This window comes from Cydia pomonella, chromosome 9 (assembly GCF_033807575.1).
Source record: "Cydia pomonella isolate Wapato2018A chromosome 9, ilCydPomo1, whole genome shotgun sequence".
Classification (NCBI taxonomy): Eukaryota; Metazoa; Arthropoda; class Insecta; order Lepidoptera; family Tortricidae; genus Cydia; species Cydia pomonella.
Window position 1 is genome coordinate 9,510,990 of NC_084711.1, and position 18,288 is coordinate 9,529,277.

General features: G+C 37.4%; 1 protein-coding gene across 3 annotated transcripts in view; it reads left to right on the plus strand.

Annotated features, from left to right (window-relative positions):
* LOC133521294 (trafficking kinesin-binding protein milt-like) overlaps positions 1 to 18,288 on the plus strand; it is a 56,546-nt gene that overhangs the window by 26,901 nt on the left and 11,357 nt on the right. For 2 of the 3 annotated variants that reach the window (XM_061856172.1, XM_061856171.1), the window contains exons 4-10: positions 3,374 to 3,450; positions 5,064 to 5,228; positions 8,269 to 8,467; positions 10,979 to 11,109; positions 12,975 to 13,064; positions 15,194 to 15,408; positions 16,345 to 16,545. In XM_061856172.1, the coding sequence (XP_061712156.1) occupies positions 3,374 to 3,450; positions 5,064 to 5,228; positions 8,269 to 8,467; positions 10,979 to 11,109; positions 12,975 to 13,064; positions 15,194 to 15,408; positions 16,345 to 16,545 (1,078 nt within the window). Of the gene's footprint in view, positions 1 to 2,237; positions 2,653 to 3,373; positions 3,451 to 5,063; positions 5,229 to 8,268; positions 8,468 to 10,978; positions 11,110 to 12,974; positions 13,065 to 15,193; positions 15,409 to 16,344; positions 16,546 to 18,288 lie in introns of those variants that run through there. The other variant, XM_061856173.1, reaches the window with a different exon arrangement.

Below are 18,288 nucleotides of genomic sequence, written 5' to 3' on the forward strand. Positions count from 1 at the left end.
CCATTAAGTTAATTACTGAGAATTCTAGTTGTCCGTGAAACTAGCAAATTGCCTTGTTTTCTATTAGTACTGAGTAGGAAGAGGTAAACAATTTAATTAGTTCCACAAATTACTTTAAACCGATGTTAAACTCTTCTTGACTAAATATGTATATGATCATACTTGACAGTTGAAAAGATTTCCAATTGGCTATGTTAAATAATTTAAAGTAGGAAGTAATTCTGAATGTAGGTATTTATAAATAAAGAAAATAAAACACTTATTTTACTTGCTAAGACATAACAATACGAAAGTAATAGTGGTAGTAGCAAAATAATTAATAATAAATAAAGCTAATTTATCGCATATCCTATAACCCACCTATATGGTCATGGCGGGAAAATAATGTTTATTTATTTTCTATTGTTTACCGTATCGCGAGTATCTTAGCGTTTATTGAGTAATTCTTCATACTATTCATAATTACTTAAGGTATCTTTCAAGTTAGCTATGCCGTAAGTTAATCTTGTTATCCTAATTAATACTCGTTAATACACAACATATAATACCATAATAAAAACCACCATACCACAAACAAATACCATAATAAAATAAATGTATTGGTTAAAATAGTTGCTTTATTAATCATAGTTACGTATTGCGTTTACAGTAAAATTAAATTGTGACAGCTATCAAAAATCAGTGTGCTGGTAATTTAATCTGGCCACTTTCATTATACCGTGGGCGAGTGCTGGCGCGCCTTGCTTTGCCCTCATTTTTAGGCATAATCAATACTAGGCTTTTAAAATCTCACGACTTACATTGTATTTTATTAATATTTAGTGAACACACGTTTGTGCTTTAAATTATCTTATCAGTGCTCTTCATGATTAACACGTTAGGATCGTTTTAAAATATGAAGCCACGTTACCTGCGGCTCAGTGTGGTTTCTGTTTTAGTGCAACTATTTATACGCCCATCGTTGGACGTCAGACGGCCTTTGAAATCATATAGGGCGGACGTTTTCCAGGCGGTATTTCCAGCCATATACTTTAGTCGGGCGTGAATATGAATTCGCGTTTGACTTACATAGACACAAAGTTATTATTGGCATTGAGAGACAGACAGTGAGAGTTGATTAGTGTACCTAGTGTAAGATACTGAAAGTGAATGGATCGGGGAAGGCAGCCCCCGATGGTCGGTTTGGGGGCCCGTCACGGCGGAGGGCTCTGAGGGCGCGGGGTGCGCGGGCGCGCGCGCCTCGCCGCCGCCCGGCTTCGACCGCGAGCTCTTCCAGGAGCTCAGCTTCCTGCCCGACGTCGAGCTGCGCGAGTGCCTCGGCGAGTACCCGGACTTCCTCTACCACGTGGCGAGGGACAGGTTCGGGAGGCTCTACTTCCGTGTGATCAGGACGTTGCTCCTTGACCGAGGTATGAGCAACATCGGCGGCCATCACATAGCATAGCTCATATAGATAGTTTACCCACATTAAAATTTGCTGCTGCAGGTAGTTGGAAAACTATCGTACATTCCATCTGAAGATAAGTGTCCATCGTTTTATGCAGGTTACATTTCACTTAATTTCTCGAATGATAGGAATCGTGTCGTCTCCTGGAAATCTACCTTCGTTCGCTTGTTCATGCCATTTGCGACACTGCTAATGTGCTTTAACATTTTAATGCTTTCAATATTTTTTTAACGCTGAGACATCGAACAAATGCTTATTATGTTGCTTGAGTATAAAGGGCGTTTAAAATGTTTAATTACCTTGACCGACTATCTTATTTTTTCGGGTTCACTTAGATTGATAGACTACGTGATAATGTCTGTAGTGTATATAGACATACTTAAATTACATGATTACCATTGAATTATAACATAATAATGGCTGTCGCATGTGCTTGTTTGAATTACATGACAGCATTGTACCTATACTGAATCGAATACGGGAAATGGTTGGTAAAAAGTGTGTGTTTGCGTCGTGTGAGACAGCCAGTGCATCACAATCGATATCCGTTGTAATCTTGGAGTTAAGTAACAATGAGAAAAAGCACATCCACCATTCAATACCCTCGTTATTCTGTTCCCATACTTAGAAAGCAAGTTTGCTACCTTTTTATTTTTGAAATAAAATTATATTGCACTTTTGCTTGTGGCAAGGTATTGTACAAATTCTTATATGCTTCTGTTACGGAATAAACAATCAGTGTTACCTAGTTAACAAATGGATTAACATACTCAACGAAGTTGTATTCGTTTTTAATCTAAGTTTATCAATTCGGCATGCTATTTAGGCATGATCGAAAACAAAACGTTATTAGAGTAAATTTTAATGTACTGAAGGTAGCTTTTTATCAGTACTATTATGCGATCAAGTACCTATCTACTCCATCGTCTGTTGTCTCTTTTGCTGGGTACTTGAGTTTTCCCACATGTGTAGACAATCGAGTAAAACAGTTTGTTTTGCTCGCCCTCCGCGCCGGCAGCCTGGCGTAGTCGCCAGCTTGTTCGGTCGCCCCGCGCTAGTGTTTGTCGTTACGGATTCCATATCGATGAAACACCTCCGATATTTTCGAACTATCCTCACGAATAATGTAACAGTGTGGTGCTGTAGTGCATCGCTTCATTGAACCGTTTCAATGAATACGCCACGCGCGGATCGCTATAATGCTGGTCAGTATCAATACCGTGTCGATCTATTTATATAGCTATTTAAATAATTGTTTATCATATCTTATCTCTCGATGCCGGTTAGCAAGCCATGAAAAATCCATCATCATTCTGTGTTTACGCTTGCGTGCGTTCCACTTGTAAAACAGTACGCACGGTTTTGGGACAATAGTATTGTGATCTTGGTTTGTTTTGCTTTTTTATCGGATGAAGAAGTGTGACAGTTTACTATCCTGTCTACAATAGTAGTTGGTGCACTACTGGTTAGAACGCGTTTTCTAATAAAACGGTTAAGTTATGAGCGTTGGTAAGATTTATGTGTTTTATAATAAATTGAAATCAACGCCTAGAAGTTGGCTATTTATAACCTAGCATATAATAGGTAGGATAAATATTGGCAAAGTATATATGATGTGCATAATTATTTCAAATGTTTCGCTTGATTAACTACGTTTCCAGATTTCCAAATGTATTTGATTACCTATAATATATTATGTAAAAAGTGAAGGTTTCTTTTTAGGTGAGGTATATAGTCAGAGCAATAAAACAAATATAGCAAGCAAAAATAATTCATTATTTTGGTCTCTTCTCTTGGTTATTTTTACATTGTATAAATATTTTTGGTCTTGTACTGAAAGAAGGAGTATTGGTAACTATATGCCATTACTCGTATTGAATGTCTATGGTATAATAATTAAAGTTTAAAATGTACGTTTGTCCACAGTTCTATGCAGCAACAGGGTGAGCCAAATGACAAAAACCTACAATGACATCGAAGCAGTAACACGGCTCTTGGAAGAAGTAAGTACCCATTGTTTTCTGCGTGTTTTCATGCTATAATTGTTATGTGTACTTATGCATACCTCATGTAGGTAGGTGTTACCAGTTTTCACTTACGGACTGAAATGTGCTCGGTAAAACTAAGTATTTTACGAACTGAGATTTGCCTGGTTTTGAGTATTTTGCTGTACAATACAATACGATACAATATCACTCTTATTGCACACCTCACAATTTTACAATATACGGTTTACAATATACGGTACAATTAGGACCCAAATTGGGTCCCCTCGATTTCTATCGCCTTTATTGGACATGGTGTTATCTATCATCTTGCCACTGAGGTTTAGGATATTTTTCTACGAAAGTGGTGCGAGGCAAACAGTTCTAAGCTTCTAACCCCGTTTTAACCTTCTTTATCTAAGCACGAAAAAAGAGGACATGCGTTGTATGATTCTGATCTGATATGTATAAAATCCAGTATAAAGTCAATGGTTCGAAAGCATGACTTTTTCTTGACTGATTAACAACACTCACGTTTGTTCTATCTTCTAATATCAGCTCATGCCGACGTTTCAAATTCCAATTAATGACAATTTGATAGTTATCCGTATAATTATTGCGATACAGACTGGCAATGATTGATACGATTAAACATAGTTGCCGTTTTTTTTAATCAGAGGTAAAAAAAAAACGGTAGTGGAATGAAAAAAAAATGTCTGACAAGTTTTGAAAGAACAGAAACTATGAAAAAGTATGATGTTACAACTTGGGAAGATCATTTCGCCTCAGAAGAGTTTTTTGTCACCTTAAAAGCATAAAATCAATTTTGACCATGTTTTTTTCCAATAAAGCTACACAAATGCCATTTCATGATTGTCTGTTTTTTAAAACCTATGAAAGTGTGTTCATCAAAGCCTAAACTAAGTGTAAGTATATTATTTATTATGAAAACATTGTTCGTCTTAGCCTAATCAGAATAGCCTAGAAAAGTGGTGAAATTGCAAACCGCAATATTATTTTTATTGCATCGAAATATCATTGGCATTGAGAGCTATACGCAATGTAGCTGTATCGAGAAATACATAATGAAGTGAATCATTGCAACGCGCCTATAATCCGATAAATTGCCCGACGCCGCCCAGGGTGCGAGTAATTTATTCTGTACGCAACTAAATCGTGCGGCAAAACGGTTACATCCAGATTTGATGGACGGTCAACTAAATTAAATTCTGGGTAGGATTACCACAGTGTCAATAACGTGACATACCATTTTAAGCTAATAGCTTGATTGTGTGAGGGTATGACTTTGGGTGGCAAATGACCTCTCTTTATAATATCCACTTTATTTATTTATTCGTATGGCAAAAAAATACAATCGTTCATTCATATGTATGAAATATAGGGGGACGAAGTTGCTCACGTCCGCAGGAATTGCCACCAACACCCTGCACGTGTCCCCTGGGTGGCGCTAATCGAGCAACGACTTTTGGCTGCTGTACTTGTCTTTTCGATAACGACCTCACAGCCCTACCAATCGTTCGAAATATACTCTATAATATCCACTGAAAACTTGATAACTGGTCTGGCAGTTTGCTACCTACAGTACTTCACATTTTTCTGTTTTGTTACAGAAAGAGAAAGATTTAGAGTTGACAGCCCGCATCGGAAAGGAGTTGCTGGCCACAAACGGCGTATTGGAAGCGCGGGTCAACTCTCTCGAAGGCGAGCTGCGGAGCGCCAGAGACCACATCACACAGCTGAGGCACGACCTCACTGCAAAGACTGATTTACTGCAGGTAAATACATATTTTCTACATATCCTTAATGGGACACATTCTTGAACAGGTTGGAATTTCAGACTTATGTGTACGGCCTGGGATACTAAACTTCATGCGTAAGGGCTCAGCACGCAATTTCTTTAGAACAAAACGCCATTTTCGAAAACGTTCTGACTTTTAATGTTAGTAGCATAAACCAGCTAAGTGTTATGAAACTTCCTATACGATAACATTTTGCGAACGTTTTAGCGGGGATAAACGGTTTATTGCAACCGACCGTATTGAAATTTGATTTGAACCATATACTGGTGTCTGGTCTAATCTATTTGTCTTGATTTAAGAACTATATAAGAATGGGCCACGAATTTCCAGGCGCACGTTTCCAATTAAGTTAAACAGGGTTAAATTACATGACTTAGGGGTGGACACACCCTCAAATCGTAGACTGATTATATGACTTGCCGTGCCCTACCCTACGCTTAGTCATAGGGTGCATTACTACAATTATACGATCAGTTTTAAATCATACGAGTATTTTATGCTGTTGCTTTATGAGTGACCACATTCTTCGCATCATCGTGTGTAGTTTATAAACATTCGGATTTTCGTTTATATACATATTAGAAGTGAACGTATTCCCAGAGGTAATTAGTTTTAATTTATTAGTAGAGTACATGACGCAGACTAATAAAATCCACGTGCGGTTTCTACGAACGGTTGATGTCATGTTGGTGATGGTGACATAGTTTGACTGTTGTAATTTGTAATTTTCGTGTATTCTTCACACACCTATAAGAACAATTGTTTAGCGTTCTCTTTTTATAATCTCGGTTTTAAATGACTTCCGCTGCTAACACCGTTAAACACTTGCGTGTGTCGAGCTAATGTATAATTATTGATCGGGCAATTCCGTAGGTAGTGGTAGTATTGTATGTAATTAATTACATGATTAAGTTATTAAAAGACAGTCACGAAGAAATCAACTAGCTCAATATGAGCACTGTATCTTATTTTTTTGATATTTGTTTGGTTAAACGGTACAATGTTATACTTTTAATCGGATATTTAAATATATGATTTAAATTGACAGTATGATATTCGGCAATTTAAGAATTACTTTAAACAACGTTGGCGTTGAAACTGTAGGTCCATGGGGTCCTAACGCGCACAAGTTTTTTGTAGAAATCGCGAAGCGTCTGGTTGATGTAAATGGTGACCGAAGAGCTGGGGGCTTCTTCGCACAACGTATCAGTATTGTGATACAACGAGAAAATGCCGCCAGCATCCTTGGTAGAATGCCTGAAGGGCCTATTTTAGAATTAAACTAGTTATAGAAATCCTCTGTATATGTATATTGTTGTATCCATTATGTATATTGTTATTGTAAATAAAAGTATTAATCTTTAAAGATATCTGTTACAGAATGTGCACATAAGCTTCTATTATAGTTCAACAGAAAACACTTGATGCAGACAAATACTATTGTCAGATCAATGTGAACAATCCTATGCCTGGGGCTAAAAATAAATGAAAAGTAATTAGCTGTTACATATAGCTTTTAGGTATGATAAGAAATGTAAACAAACTAAGGAGGTGTCTTCCTAGTTATTTATTTGTACTTATGCAATTATATCATTGGCTTAATGACAAGCTGATTCAAGACCTGAGTACTGTTGGAAAAGGGAACTATAATTTCACAAAAGGTATTATTGTTAAGCTGTAAAGAAATAATATAGCTCGTTAACGTCAGATCAGATTGCAGGCGCGGTGAAAAATATAAATTATTATCATTAATTATTATACATTTTTGTCTTAGGGCTTTATCTAACTCAAGAATCAATGGCGGACTTTTTAACGCCGCTTTACTATTTCTCACGATGAAATACTTATACGTAAGTATATAAACAATAGCATTAAAATATTAGAATCGAAACAATACACGTTGTAAAGGGTAACGACATGGTGGGAAGGGAACATGCGTACGATACAAGTGAATGGCACATACCAAAAAAAAAACGCGATGGTTTGTGATTGGCTGCATTTTAATGAAAATCTTACCTAGTTAGTTATCGCGATGACCTGCTCTGTTTATTTAAAAGACACATCTGTCATGCTGATACAATTTCATTGTTTAATTAAGTAGCTTAAAAATTGGCTAGTTAATTTATAATATTTTTCGTTACATTAATAACTATTTAAAGTGATACTAAAGTTAAAAAAAAAAGACTTTTGCTATTATAGGCCTTGTCACTTATACTGTATGGATGTCTAAGAACAACCATAACACAACGAGGATACAAGGAATGCATTCACAACTGGAATGTTTACATAGCTGGTATGGCGTATTGTATGTCCCTTTTCTTTACATTTGTCCCGGTATAGGTATGTCTTGCACGCCCCAATTATTAATCTTTTTAGTAAAATTCCGTTACTTCGCTACTAAGTTATCTCCAAAATATAACGCTATTCTAACTTGAAGCGTTATTAGAACAAAATTGATGTAAGTAGGTATCGTGTCGCACTCATATATTATGAACCTTGATTGTTCTACACCTGCCCTACTTTGGTGGACCGCAGTGCAGTAATTTAATACACCGTATAGGTTTGTTTTATTTGGTCGAATACTCGCAAAAACAGAACAAAAAATACGGTCATTCACGTTTGATACTCTCCATTTAGGCACCTGCAGTTCGCTGTTTTTTCTCTGTTTATCGGTCCGGTTCGGCATAAACAGAGCTAATATTACGTTCATATTGCATTTGAACTCATGTAAGCACCATATATATACGCGTCGTGTACTTGAATTTTTAGGCTTTCAATGCTTCAATTCTTATTTTGGATAAATGAGTGAGTATATGGTTTAAATGTCCAAGTAGGATGCCATTCAGGATGTAGTTTAGTTGTGCAATATTACTGTACTACGATGTTTCTGGCAACTTAAAATGAGGACCAGCTAGTGGAATGATACTTAAGGTTCATCGCTGTTTTATCAAATTGCGCGTGTAAGTGTATCAAGCATATCACACAGTGTCGCTATACCTTCCTTTTTTGTCAACAGATTCTAACCAATGATACAGAGGAGGGCTCGACCCCGTCTGAGCAGGAAGCGGCTCAGGAGGCGGCGCTGCGCAAGCGCACAGGCGCACTGGAGCGCGAGAACCGGGCGCTGCGCGACGAGGCCGCGCGGCTCGCCGCCGGCGCCGACCAGTGCGAGCTGGCCGAGCGACAGCTGCTGCGGGACATCGCGCAACAACTCGGTGAGTACTATGACCACATTCAGTATAATAATATAATTCATTTGTTCAGACGCGCTCGGTTTGCTACTGCACTTAGCAGTGATTGCGCCGCAGTCTAGAAAGCTCGCACCGGCGCTCTGGAGCGCGAAAACCTATCTTAGAACATTTCCGTGAACTTTGCTTTACTTGATTCGAAGGGGAAGTCAATTGGCTAGGGAAGTATGTATGGTTAAAGTGTCGAGCCCGATATTTTAAACCTAAACCTCAATTGTATAAACAAGTGTGAAAGTATGTCGAAATTATGTCAATTGCTTTTATATTTATAAAAAGTTCGTCATTGTACTCAATCTCCTATCAAGTTGCACCACCAAGACACAAAGTGATTAATTATTTGATATACATTCTCTTAATCTGAATGTGCTAATTACTGATATATTTCAGCGATAACAATTTCTTATCTTGCCTTCAATATTTTATGGCACTTGCAGGGATCCATTGTGTTTTAACTACATTTTACAGTACATATGGAGCTACTTTACCGCACTAGTGCGAAAATTAGCATATTACGTTAATATGTCATTACATTTTCATCATCAAACATTTAAAGGGCCATATGTACTGTAAAACGTTGTACGATACATGTGCGAACAGGTCATTTGCAACTCGTGTCGATTTAAAACACTCCCTTCGGTCGTGTTTTAATTTATCGCCACTCGTTTCGAATTTCCTATTTTTCGCACTTGTATCGTAATGTACTATTACAGTACATATGGTGCTACATTACCGCACTAGTGCGATAATGAGCACATTACGTAACTATGTTGAACATTTAAAGAGCCATATGTACCTACTGTAAAACATTGTACGATGTACGAATCTGCGAATAGGTAATTTGCGACACGTGCCAATTTAATTCGCCACCCGTTGCGAATTTCCTATTTTTCGTACCTGTATAGTAATGTAATATTAACAAGTTAAAGTGGTTTAAAGTATATGTACTTAAAACTTATCTATTATCGATATGGTATCTAAAATAGTTGTACCTATGGTAATCTGTTGTATAAACATGATCAAGTGGGAAACTATCGTTTATTTGTAGTTTGTTTTCGCAGTCAGTTAAATCACCTTTCTACTTGTACAATTGTTCATATACTATCTGGGTCGAGTTTTCTTAAGGCATCTACTCTCAGTTTGCCTCTCTTTCTAATAATATTATTCGTTAGAATGAGATAGAGACAGCGATTACAGGTTACAGGCAGTTTTACTAAATGCGACCCTGCTGCATATACTTTTTTATACATTTGAATGTCAAGTTCCTGATATCAAAACAAAGAAATACTGAGGATGTTTCTGCTATCAATGTTCAATTTGAATACCAACTTTGCAGACTAGATCTTTGAGATAAGCGATACGAAGTGTAAAATATGAACGTCATTTGTGTAATGTTTTTTCGTAGGCACAAAGAAAAAAGGCGGATACTTCAAAAAATAATACTAATTTTACTTTTATTACGATTATTTAGAGTGCATTTGGCAATGTTGTCAGTCTTCGACGATTGTTGTAATATGGCTGAAGACATAAGACTGAAGAATATAGAAGATTATAGACTTGGTGGCACAAGGTGGCCTTGCAGCGTGTTTTCATTAAGGTTTGCACCCTGTCAGACCATACTTGTTCCAACTAGTCTCATGTCATCACTTGAAAGAAAGAAAACAACTCAAGAAACCGGTGAAAAGGAACTCTATGCTATTTGCCTGTATTGATTGCGCTGTTCTTCACGTATGTGTAACTATATTTGCTAATTCCTTACGTAAGTTTGTGAAGCTTTGTAGTTTTCTACTGAGCTACGTCAATCAGTCTGTAGATTGTGTTATTTGTGGTTGATGAGACTGGCCCTTAATATGCAAAAGAGAGATGTAAATAAGTAATCAAGTAGCGGATACTTAAACTCCTGAAATACTTATTCACGACAATAATTTTCGGAAGTTGACAGTCCCTATAAAATTGACTACACTGAAATATGCCTTAAATGTAAGTAATTTACATTTAAGGCATATTCAAACCAGATGCGTTTGCGTAGACGTGCCGTGCGTTGTAATATACTGATCGTTGTGAGAGACGGCACACCGCTTGCGTTCGCGACTCAAGCATTTTAGCGCACGCAGGCGTGCACGTCTACGCACCGGTAGCTGGTGTGCTCTGGCCTTTAAGCCGGTAATTCCCGTAATGTATCGGCGTAATTACTTTTTGCCGCTCTAGATATATTGGTGATAAAAGTGTACAATGTACAATCAGCTGCAGAGAGAGGTGACCCCCCTGCATATAATCAGTCTATGCAGGGGGGGCGGGGGTTGAGAGGTCATCTCTCTGCATCTGACTGTACATAGTCTGTTATGATTTGATTACTTTCTATTGGGTGCTATTTACTGGATAGAGAATAATAACTTACAAAGATTTGCGATTTCTAGAATTTTTATGAAAACTTATGAGTTTTCCCGAATATTCATTCTATTCGTATGTTTGTGTGAACAGCAAGTGCGAACTCGGAGGCTGGTGTGCTGGGCTCGGAGTTGGCGGAGGAGCGACAACGCTCAGCGGAGTTGCAGCAGCAGTATGACTCCGTCAATGCAAGGCTCGCTGCTACCGAGAAAAATTTACAGCAGGTACCGTATAAACACATATTGCTATATTCCTCTTGAGTGTTCAGAACACTTAGCGTGATCACACAACAGGATAAAATCAGCCGTATAAAGAACTTCAAGCTTTTCTGTATAAAAGAATAGTTTCGTAGTCTTAGAAGCGTTATAACAATAATGGACCGCCTCGATGAATCAGGCTTTCCATAAGTCCTAATAATAATAATAATATTCAAAATCAAGACACGCGAGGTAGGTCACGGGTTCTGTTGTTATTAAACAAATATCGTACTTACTAAACTATCTCAACCTAATCTAGAACTTACGAGTTGATATCGGAGAAGTCCTACAAAGGCTGAATGAGCTTAAGAAATATTTATAAGGAAAGACCTTGAGCAAAGCCGATTTAGTGATAAATTTATGGTTAAGGTTATTAGATTAGACGACGTCTAGACATTCCGCAGTTCATTTCAGCCCAAAACAGTTTTTATTACCCATGAAAGAGAAGAGTTTATAACTTATGGTGGCGGCCTGGCGGCTATTAAAAGCATGCCTATTAAAAGGATTAATATCAGTAGTAAAAAATAAAAACCGGTCAAGTGCGAGTTCGTTTAACTCGCGCACCGAGGGTTCCGTACAAACTTTCAATTTTCTCATGTAATTATAGTCACGAAATACTTTTGACCAGAAGTATACTAAGAATAATTGTGGCTCTGTACACATCTATGGGCAAATTGGCTAACTAATTTGCGCAACCTGTATAAATAAGACATACAGTTGTTGGTTTTTCAGGGTGAATTCTTTATCATGTGAACCGATTTTAACAATTATTTTTTATTTGGTGTCTTTAGTATTATCTCATAGGAATTTCAAGTATAATAAACACCCGCAAACGGGTTTAAATTGCAAATTAAATTATAAAAAGTTTTTTTTTTTATTAAAAAAAATATTGACATAGAGGTCTGATTATATTTTTTCCTGTCATCTTTTTTTTCACATTTTCCTTCATAAGTAAGTAAATTTTTTCACCATGAAAAAAAAGTTGTTTTGTAATGTTCAATTTGCGCTCTTTCAAATGATACCCCACTTGACCTAGTAACTAGACTCTGAAATGTATACCATAAATAATAAAATATAAAAAAATTACACTTCGGGTTAGCGTTGTTCATAACTATTCCAAATTTCAAATCGATAGTTTAAGTAGTTCTCGAGATATTTAGCAATGTGACAGACGGACGGACAGAGTCGCACCATAAGGGTTCCTTTTGTACCTTTTTGGCACGGAACCCTAAAATGTATCATACGCGTATCCCAATGTTCCGTTTCTTGATGTTCGTGACACATTTAACTTTTTAAAACCTGACAGATATATCTTTCAGACTTGATTTCATTATAAGCTCCATTAGAGCATTTCCCGATATTATATCACACTTTCAATATTAGAATACGCACTAAAGAACAGATTACATGACAATCAAGCAGATACATCACTCTTATGTTTTATAATTCGTTTTATTATTTATAGTCAATAATTGCTTTATTTATAGTTTGTATGTTAATTATTTCGCGTCTAGACTTCATATCACTTTTCTTACGCCGGAATCTTCTCGGCGTTGCATTGTAGAACCGGTGGTTATGAAATTTATAAGAGAAATATAGCTCTAAATTAAATGATATAAATTATCATTTTCATTAACAGCAAGCAGCTGCATTATGGTACTATGTAATCATTTGTGACTGTGTTACTTTTGAGAGCGGCGTATCTGCTTTAGAATTTTATATCTGCGCCTTTTGTACACCTAATCTACTGAAATCGGAGTATCCGGTTGTCTACCAACGAGGGTTATAAATGGGGACACGAAGACAGTGAGTAATGATCGTTCCGTCCACAGATAACTGCGGAGCACCAGCAGACGTTGCGGATATTAGAAATAACTAAAGATAACCAAAATGCATTGGCGGCGGAGTTGGCGGATACGAAGGTAATTTCATTAATTGTTATTAAAATAATATACATTCATATCCAGAATCAAAGTTCTGTTATATGAGCAACAGCAGACCAAGGTTGGTTTTTGCTTTGAGTGAAAATTGCTCGTTACGCTTGTTTTAGAATCTTTCGTTTGCCCTGGACTCCAACCAACTTGGATCTCTCGTTGCACATATAACCAACCTCAACACCAAGTACAAGACTGAATACTAATAAAAATATTACCTCAAGACTGAAATTTTGGTAAATTTAAGCCCTACAATGACACAAATACATACACTAGGCAACTTATATTTTCATCGAAGGACATTTTTACTGTGCGGGGCCGGTAAGACCGCTTAATATGGCAAATTCAAGAAAAATAAGTTGTGAAAGTAGTCTTAAATAAAAAAATATCGTGTATACTGTAATTTTATATCGTAAACTACTTCATGCCTAATTATCTTGCACTAATAATGACGTAGTACTTGAAATGATAAAACACATTTGTACGAGTACATCTATTTATCTTTTATTTACTCAAGCTTCAAGTACGTTTTGATTACAATTTCATGTAGTTGATACCATAATCATATACATTTATTATACGCTGATATTTATTTGCCGAAATATCTTCATCGTCGTCGGCGTATTAATATCAATTTAGTTGGGTTCCAAACTTACTTTTGACATATAGTTCGTGTTATCCACGATGATGCGCAGATTTGTCTAATTTAACCTTTAATAACATGACAATAAGAGTCGAGGCACGCGTCATAGTTAATGACACGATCTATATCTAACCCGTCACCACAGGAACTACGAAAAATTGGAGACCGGTTTTAGACATAGCTGATGTCAGGGTAGGTTGCCTGATAATCTACATTTTAAATTGGTATCTGTAACTTGCTTTCTTTATTTTTTCTCGGTTATCGCGCTTTGCCGCTTAAAGCGCGTGTTTGACGTGGCCCCTTCATCGTGGTCGTGGAATCTTAACGTAATAGATAATGGTAAAACGCCGTACTGCGGTGATAATGTAGTGAAATGTAATAACTGTTCCCAGCATATGGGCCCATGCGTGCATTGTGCTATCGGTTTGTTTTATTACCTCCATTAATTTCTATAAGCGTCTATAATTAACTAGTAGCTTGTGAACTGTGCGAGCCTACCGCGGTGTCGTTGCGTTAATTGCTCATAATATTGAGTTACCCTAGGCGTGTCCTAGATAGTAGACAATGGCACTCAGCTGCGAGTACGCAGCGCCGCAATCAAGGAGTGGCGTTACATAGTTACTATATTTATTTTAGGACTTGTATTTCACGAAGGCGAGTAGAAAACGCTACATAAAAATTGAGAAAAATACAGGGAAGTTAGTTCGGAGTTAAAACTTATGTTTTGAAACGTTAAGACTCATAATTACATTGTGAAATTACCCAAGTTTAAAAAGGAGGACAATGGATTATGCCATTTGTATCATGAAAAATTATGTTTTGATTCGTCAAGACGCTTCTCGCTTAATTAGTTTTAACTCTAAAACATCATAATGATAAAGTGCCTGACTAAGTTAAATGCAAGAATTGTCTATGTGTACGTACATAATATTCAGAAGTACCAGAAGTACGAAGTACCTAATTAAAATTAACATATTTTGTATAGAATTTCCACAAAAAATGACCACATTTTCATTGTACGCGCGAGTAAATTTATTATGATCGATTACGGTAATATGAAGTGATATAAAATTTTCATTGTTAGGTTTTTATCTAGCACTTAGCTCCACATGAAAAGTAATAAATATTTACAATTGCGGTAATAACGATATTAGATATGAATTCGTTTATATTATTTTAATAGGTCATTCAAATTTATAGGGTATTGTTAACAGAATTATCGCGGGAAATTAATGTAATTGTTAAGCGGCCCTCGAATTATTTCTAATTTAGTACATAGGCATGACTCGACATCTTATAAATTATTTTAGATTAGAAGTAGCAAGTAATCATCGTAACTTTGTGATATAGTCAAAATACTTCTGCGGACTTTTTAGCACATGATGTGCCCATAATAGCGCTTATACGGCTACTATGCGTTAAATTGTAACTTGTAAGAAAACAGTTTAAATTACATTACGTTTTATTTGTCCAGGAGCGGTACGTGGAGGTGGCCGCCCATCTTGCCGAAGCTCAAGAGCAGCTCCGGCAGCTGCGCAAGCGTACCGAGCCGACGCGCGGCCTCATGCCCAGCGTGGCGGCTGCGGCCGGCCTCCTCCCTGCCAGTTTACATCGAGAGATGCACTCTTCCATCTACTCCGAGCTCAGCATGGACTCTGGCATCGGCATCGGCAGCGACCCGCTGCAACAGTGAGTATAATTCAGTTATAACAGTATATTACACACATATATACGAATAACCACGGCAGCTGTAACGTACCGAGCCGACGCGCGGCCTCATGCCCAGCGTGACGGCTCTTCGAGAGATGCACTCCTCCATCTACTCCGAGCTCAGCATGGACTCTGGCATCGGCAGCGACCCCCTGCAACGGTAAGTATTTTAAAGTTATAATGGAACATTACACACATACGAATAACCGAGTCGAGGCGCGGCCCCATGCCTAGCGTGGCGGCCGCGGCCCGCCTCCTCCCTGCCAATTAACACCGAGAGATTTACTCCTTCATCTACTCCGAGCTTAGTATGGACTCTGCTATCAGTATCGAGAGCGACTCTTTGCAAAAGTGAATAAATATCACCTCTTAACTCCTTGCGTTCCAGCGATCATAATTTGCCAGCCAAATAACGATGTTGAGGTTATACATATGTAATTTTGATTGTCATCGCTAACCCGATATCGCGCTAACGATATTGGCTTATCTCATTGCACTGTCTCCGTTTCCAAATCCTAGCTAAATACCGGTTTCAGAATGTAAGAAAGTAAAGTGACCAAAAGAGAAACCAAGACAGCATTATTTTTATACAGGTGGTACCTCATAATATTTTTCATAACAAATTACTACAGCCTCCTAAATCAAACATGCCGTGAACCGAATAATTCTGATAATTTATCAATTTCCTGGCGGTTAACACCAATCTTTGCAAAAAAAAGAAACGAACACAACCAGTCGATTTGGTTAATAACTTTGTATACCCATGTACCAGATTGTCGGGTATTTTGATGCTTCACTGGCCTAAACCTGTAGACTTTTTAACGAGGCTGCAGTTAATGCGCCCCAACAGTTCTGATCATACACAATCAACAAACACACTGCAATTTGTTTGCATTAAATACGCGTGTTTTTCAGATCGAGCATGGCGAAAGTGTTCGAGACGGTGCAGTGCGCGTCACGGTGGTCCGGCGCGTCCGGCGTGTCCGGCGCGTCGCTGGCCGGATCCGACCAGCCGGACGCGCCGCTGCCGCGGTCGTCCTACCTCCTCCCCAAGCCCAAGCTGTCCAGCGACTCGTTCTTCGAAGACTCGGACACGGACTCGGATGATCTCTACCCGTAAGTACATATTTCTCATGAGTATGGTATTGGTGGAGTACCCATTGTGGAGATTCGGTCACGCTCGATTCGGGCACGGGATGAATACAGATCGCATGATCAGATTTAAATGTTTAACAGTAAGGTTCTGTTAAGCGTATAGAAAAAAATTCTGTGTGGTATACAGATAACAACATCAAAAAGTATTTTTAAATTATAAACACACATCGGGGTTTTTGGTGCGGGAATGTTTTTCGCTAGCCAAAAAATTTATAAAACTGTGAAAACAGATACTATATTAACATTTCTAAGCACATGTGGAATTTAAGAGCTATTTTAATTAATAATTTGGAGATTAATTAATTATTATTATTTATATGATTTTTTTTTTGCAATAAAGAATTTTATTATTATTATTATTATTATTTTACAATAATTAAAGTTATAATTACACGAAATCATTCCCGCATCAAAAACTCTGATATACAGTGGATAAACAAGCAATTAAATGAATCGCGGATGACTGAAAAAGGACTTTGGCACGACAAGGTTAATAAAAAAAGAAAAACGAGTAAAAAGAACGAGTAGTATTTGTGCCAAATTTTCACGCTCTTGCCATAATATATAAAGACACGTGATATCAACGGACAAATGAATTAGCACAAAAATAATATTTGCCAGTGAAATATTGGAAACAAGTCATGTTTTTAAAATATTTCGATGTATTGTATAACAGTGTGCTCATTCCGTTATTTGATTTGGCATCTGTTGCCAAATATATTATAACACGCAGTTGGCTCTAACTTTAAAATGAGGACGTGGTTAGTTTAGCAACAAATCATTGATGTCAACGTAAAAATTGGCAATAATTTCGAATGAAATCATGAGCCTCTTTTACTTTTTACTAATATTTTTTCAGCGGAAGCATGTTTTTACGTTAATATGTTCGCGCCAAAAGATTTTCGTACAAACAACAATTGAAAATGTCTAGGAACGTTTCATGATCTATTACCGTAACAAAGCGCGGGTAATAATGGGCATTCTTTAACTTAATTCAGGTCGAGGTGGACGAGTTTGCGTGTGTTTATTGTTACCGGACTGACATAAGTACACTGTTCACGTTGAGAGCATTATCGGCTGATTCCGGCCTGTTATAGTCACGATAACGAGTAAATTGAGTTGTGATTTTTATTGATATGACGATAACTGACTAGACAAATTAAATCTCTTAAGATAAGCGTTGTGTTTTCTTAACACATACATTGTTTTCTAACATTAGACATTCACTATATGAACTAAAAAAATCTGGTTATGTCAATAAAATTAACTGAACCCTGGTAAGCTCTTTAGAGAACTAGGTACGTGAAATTTCAATTATATCATGTTACTGGCCTGGAGATTAATAACGAATACTTAGGATGGGTACTATTACGCGATCAAGAGATTGTTGGCAACATTTTGCTTTGGAAAAAGAATTCAAGATTATGAGTATTTTTCGAAAGTTGAGCGTGTTTTTTTAAAACGTTTGTATAGATGTCGCCGGCCGATCGGGATTTTCCTAGGCATATCGTGAAACGTAAAAATCTTTGTCTCGCTCCCTGAGTCGACGGAGCCCCGCGTATGTTTCTTGACAGTTTGCCCTTCGGGCATCTGAAGCAACCTAACGAACCTATCCTACCTATCTATTGGTTTAATGTGAATACGGTCAAAACATTATACAGGGACAGTACGATCTGCCTGATCTTACGATCTGCCGCCGACATA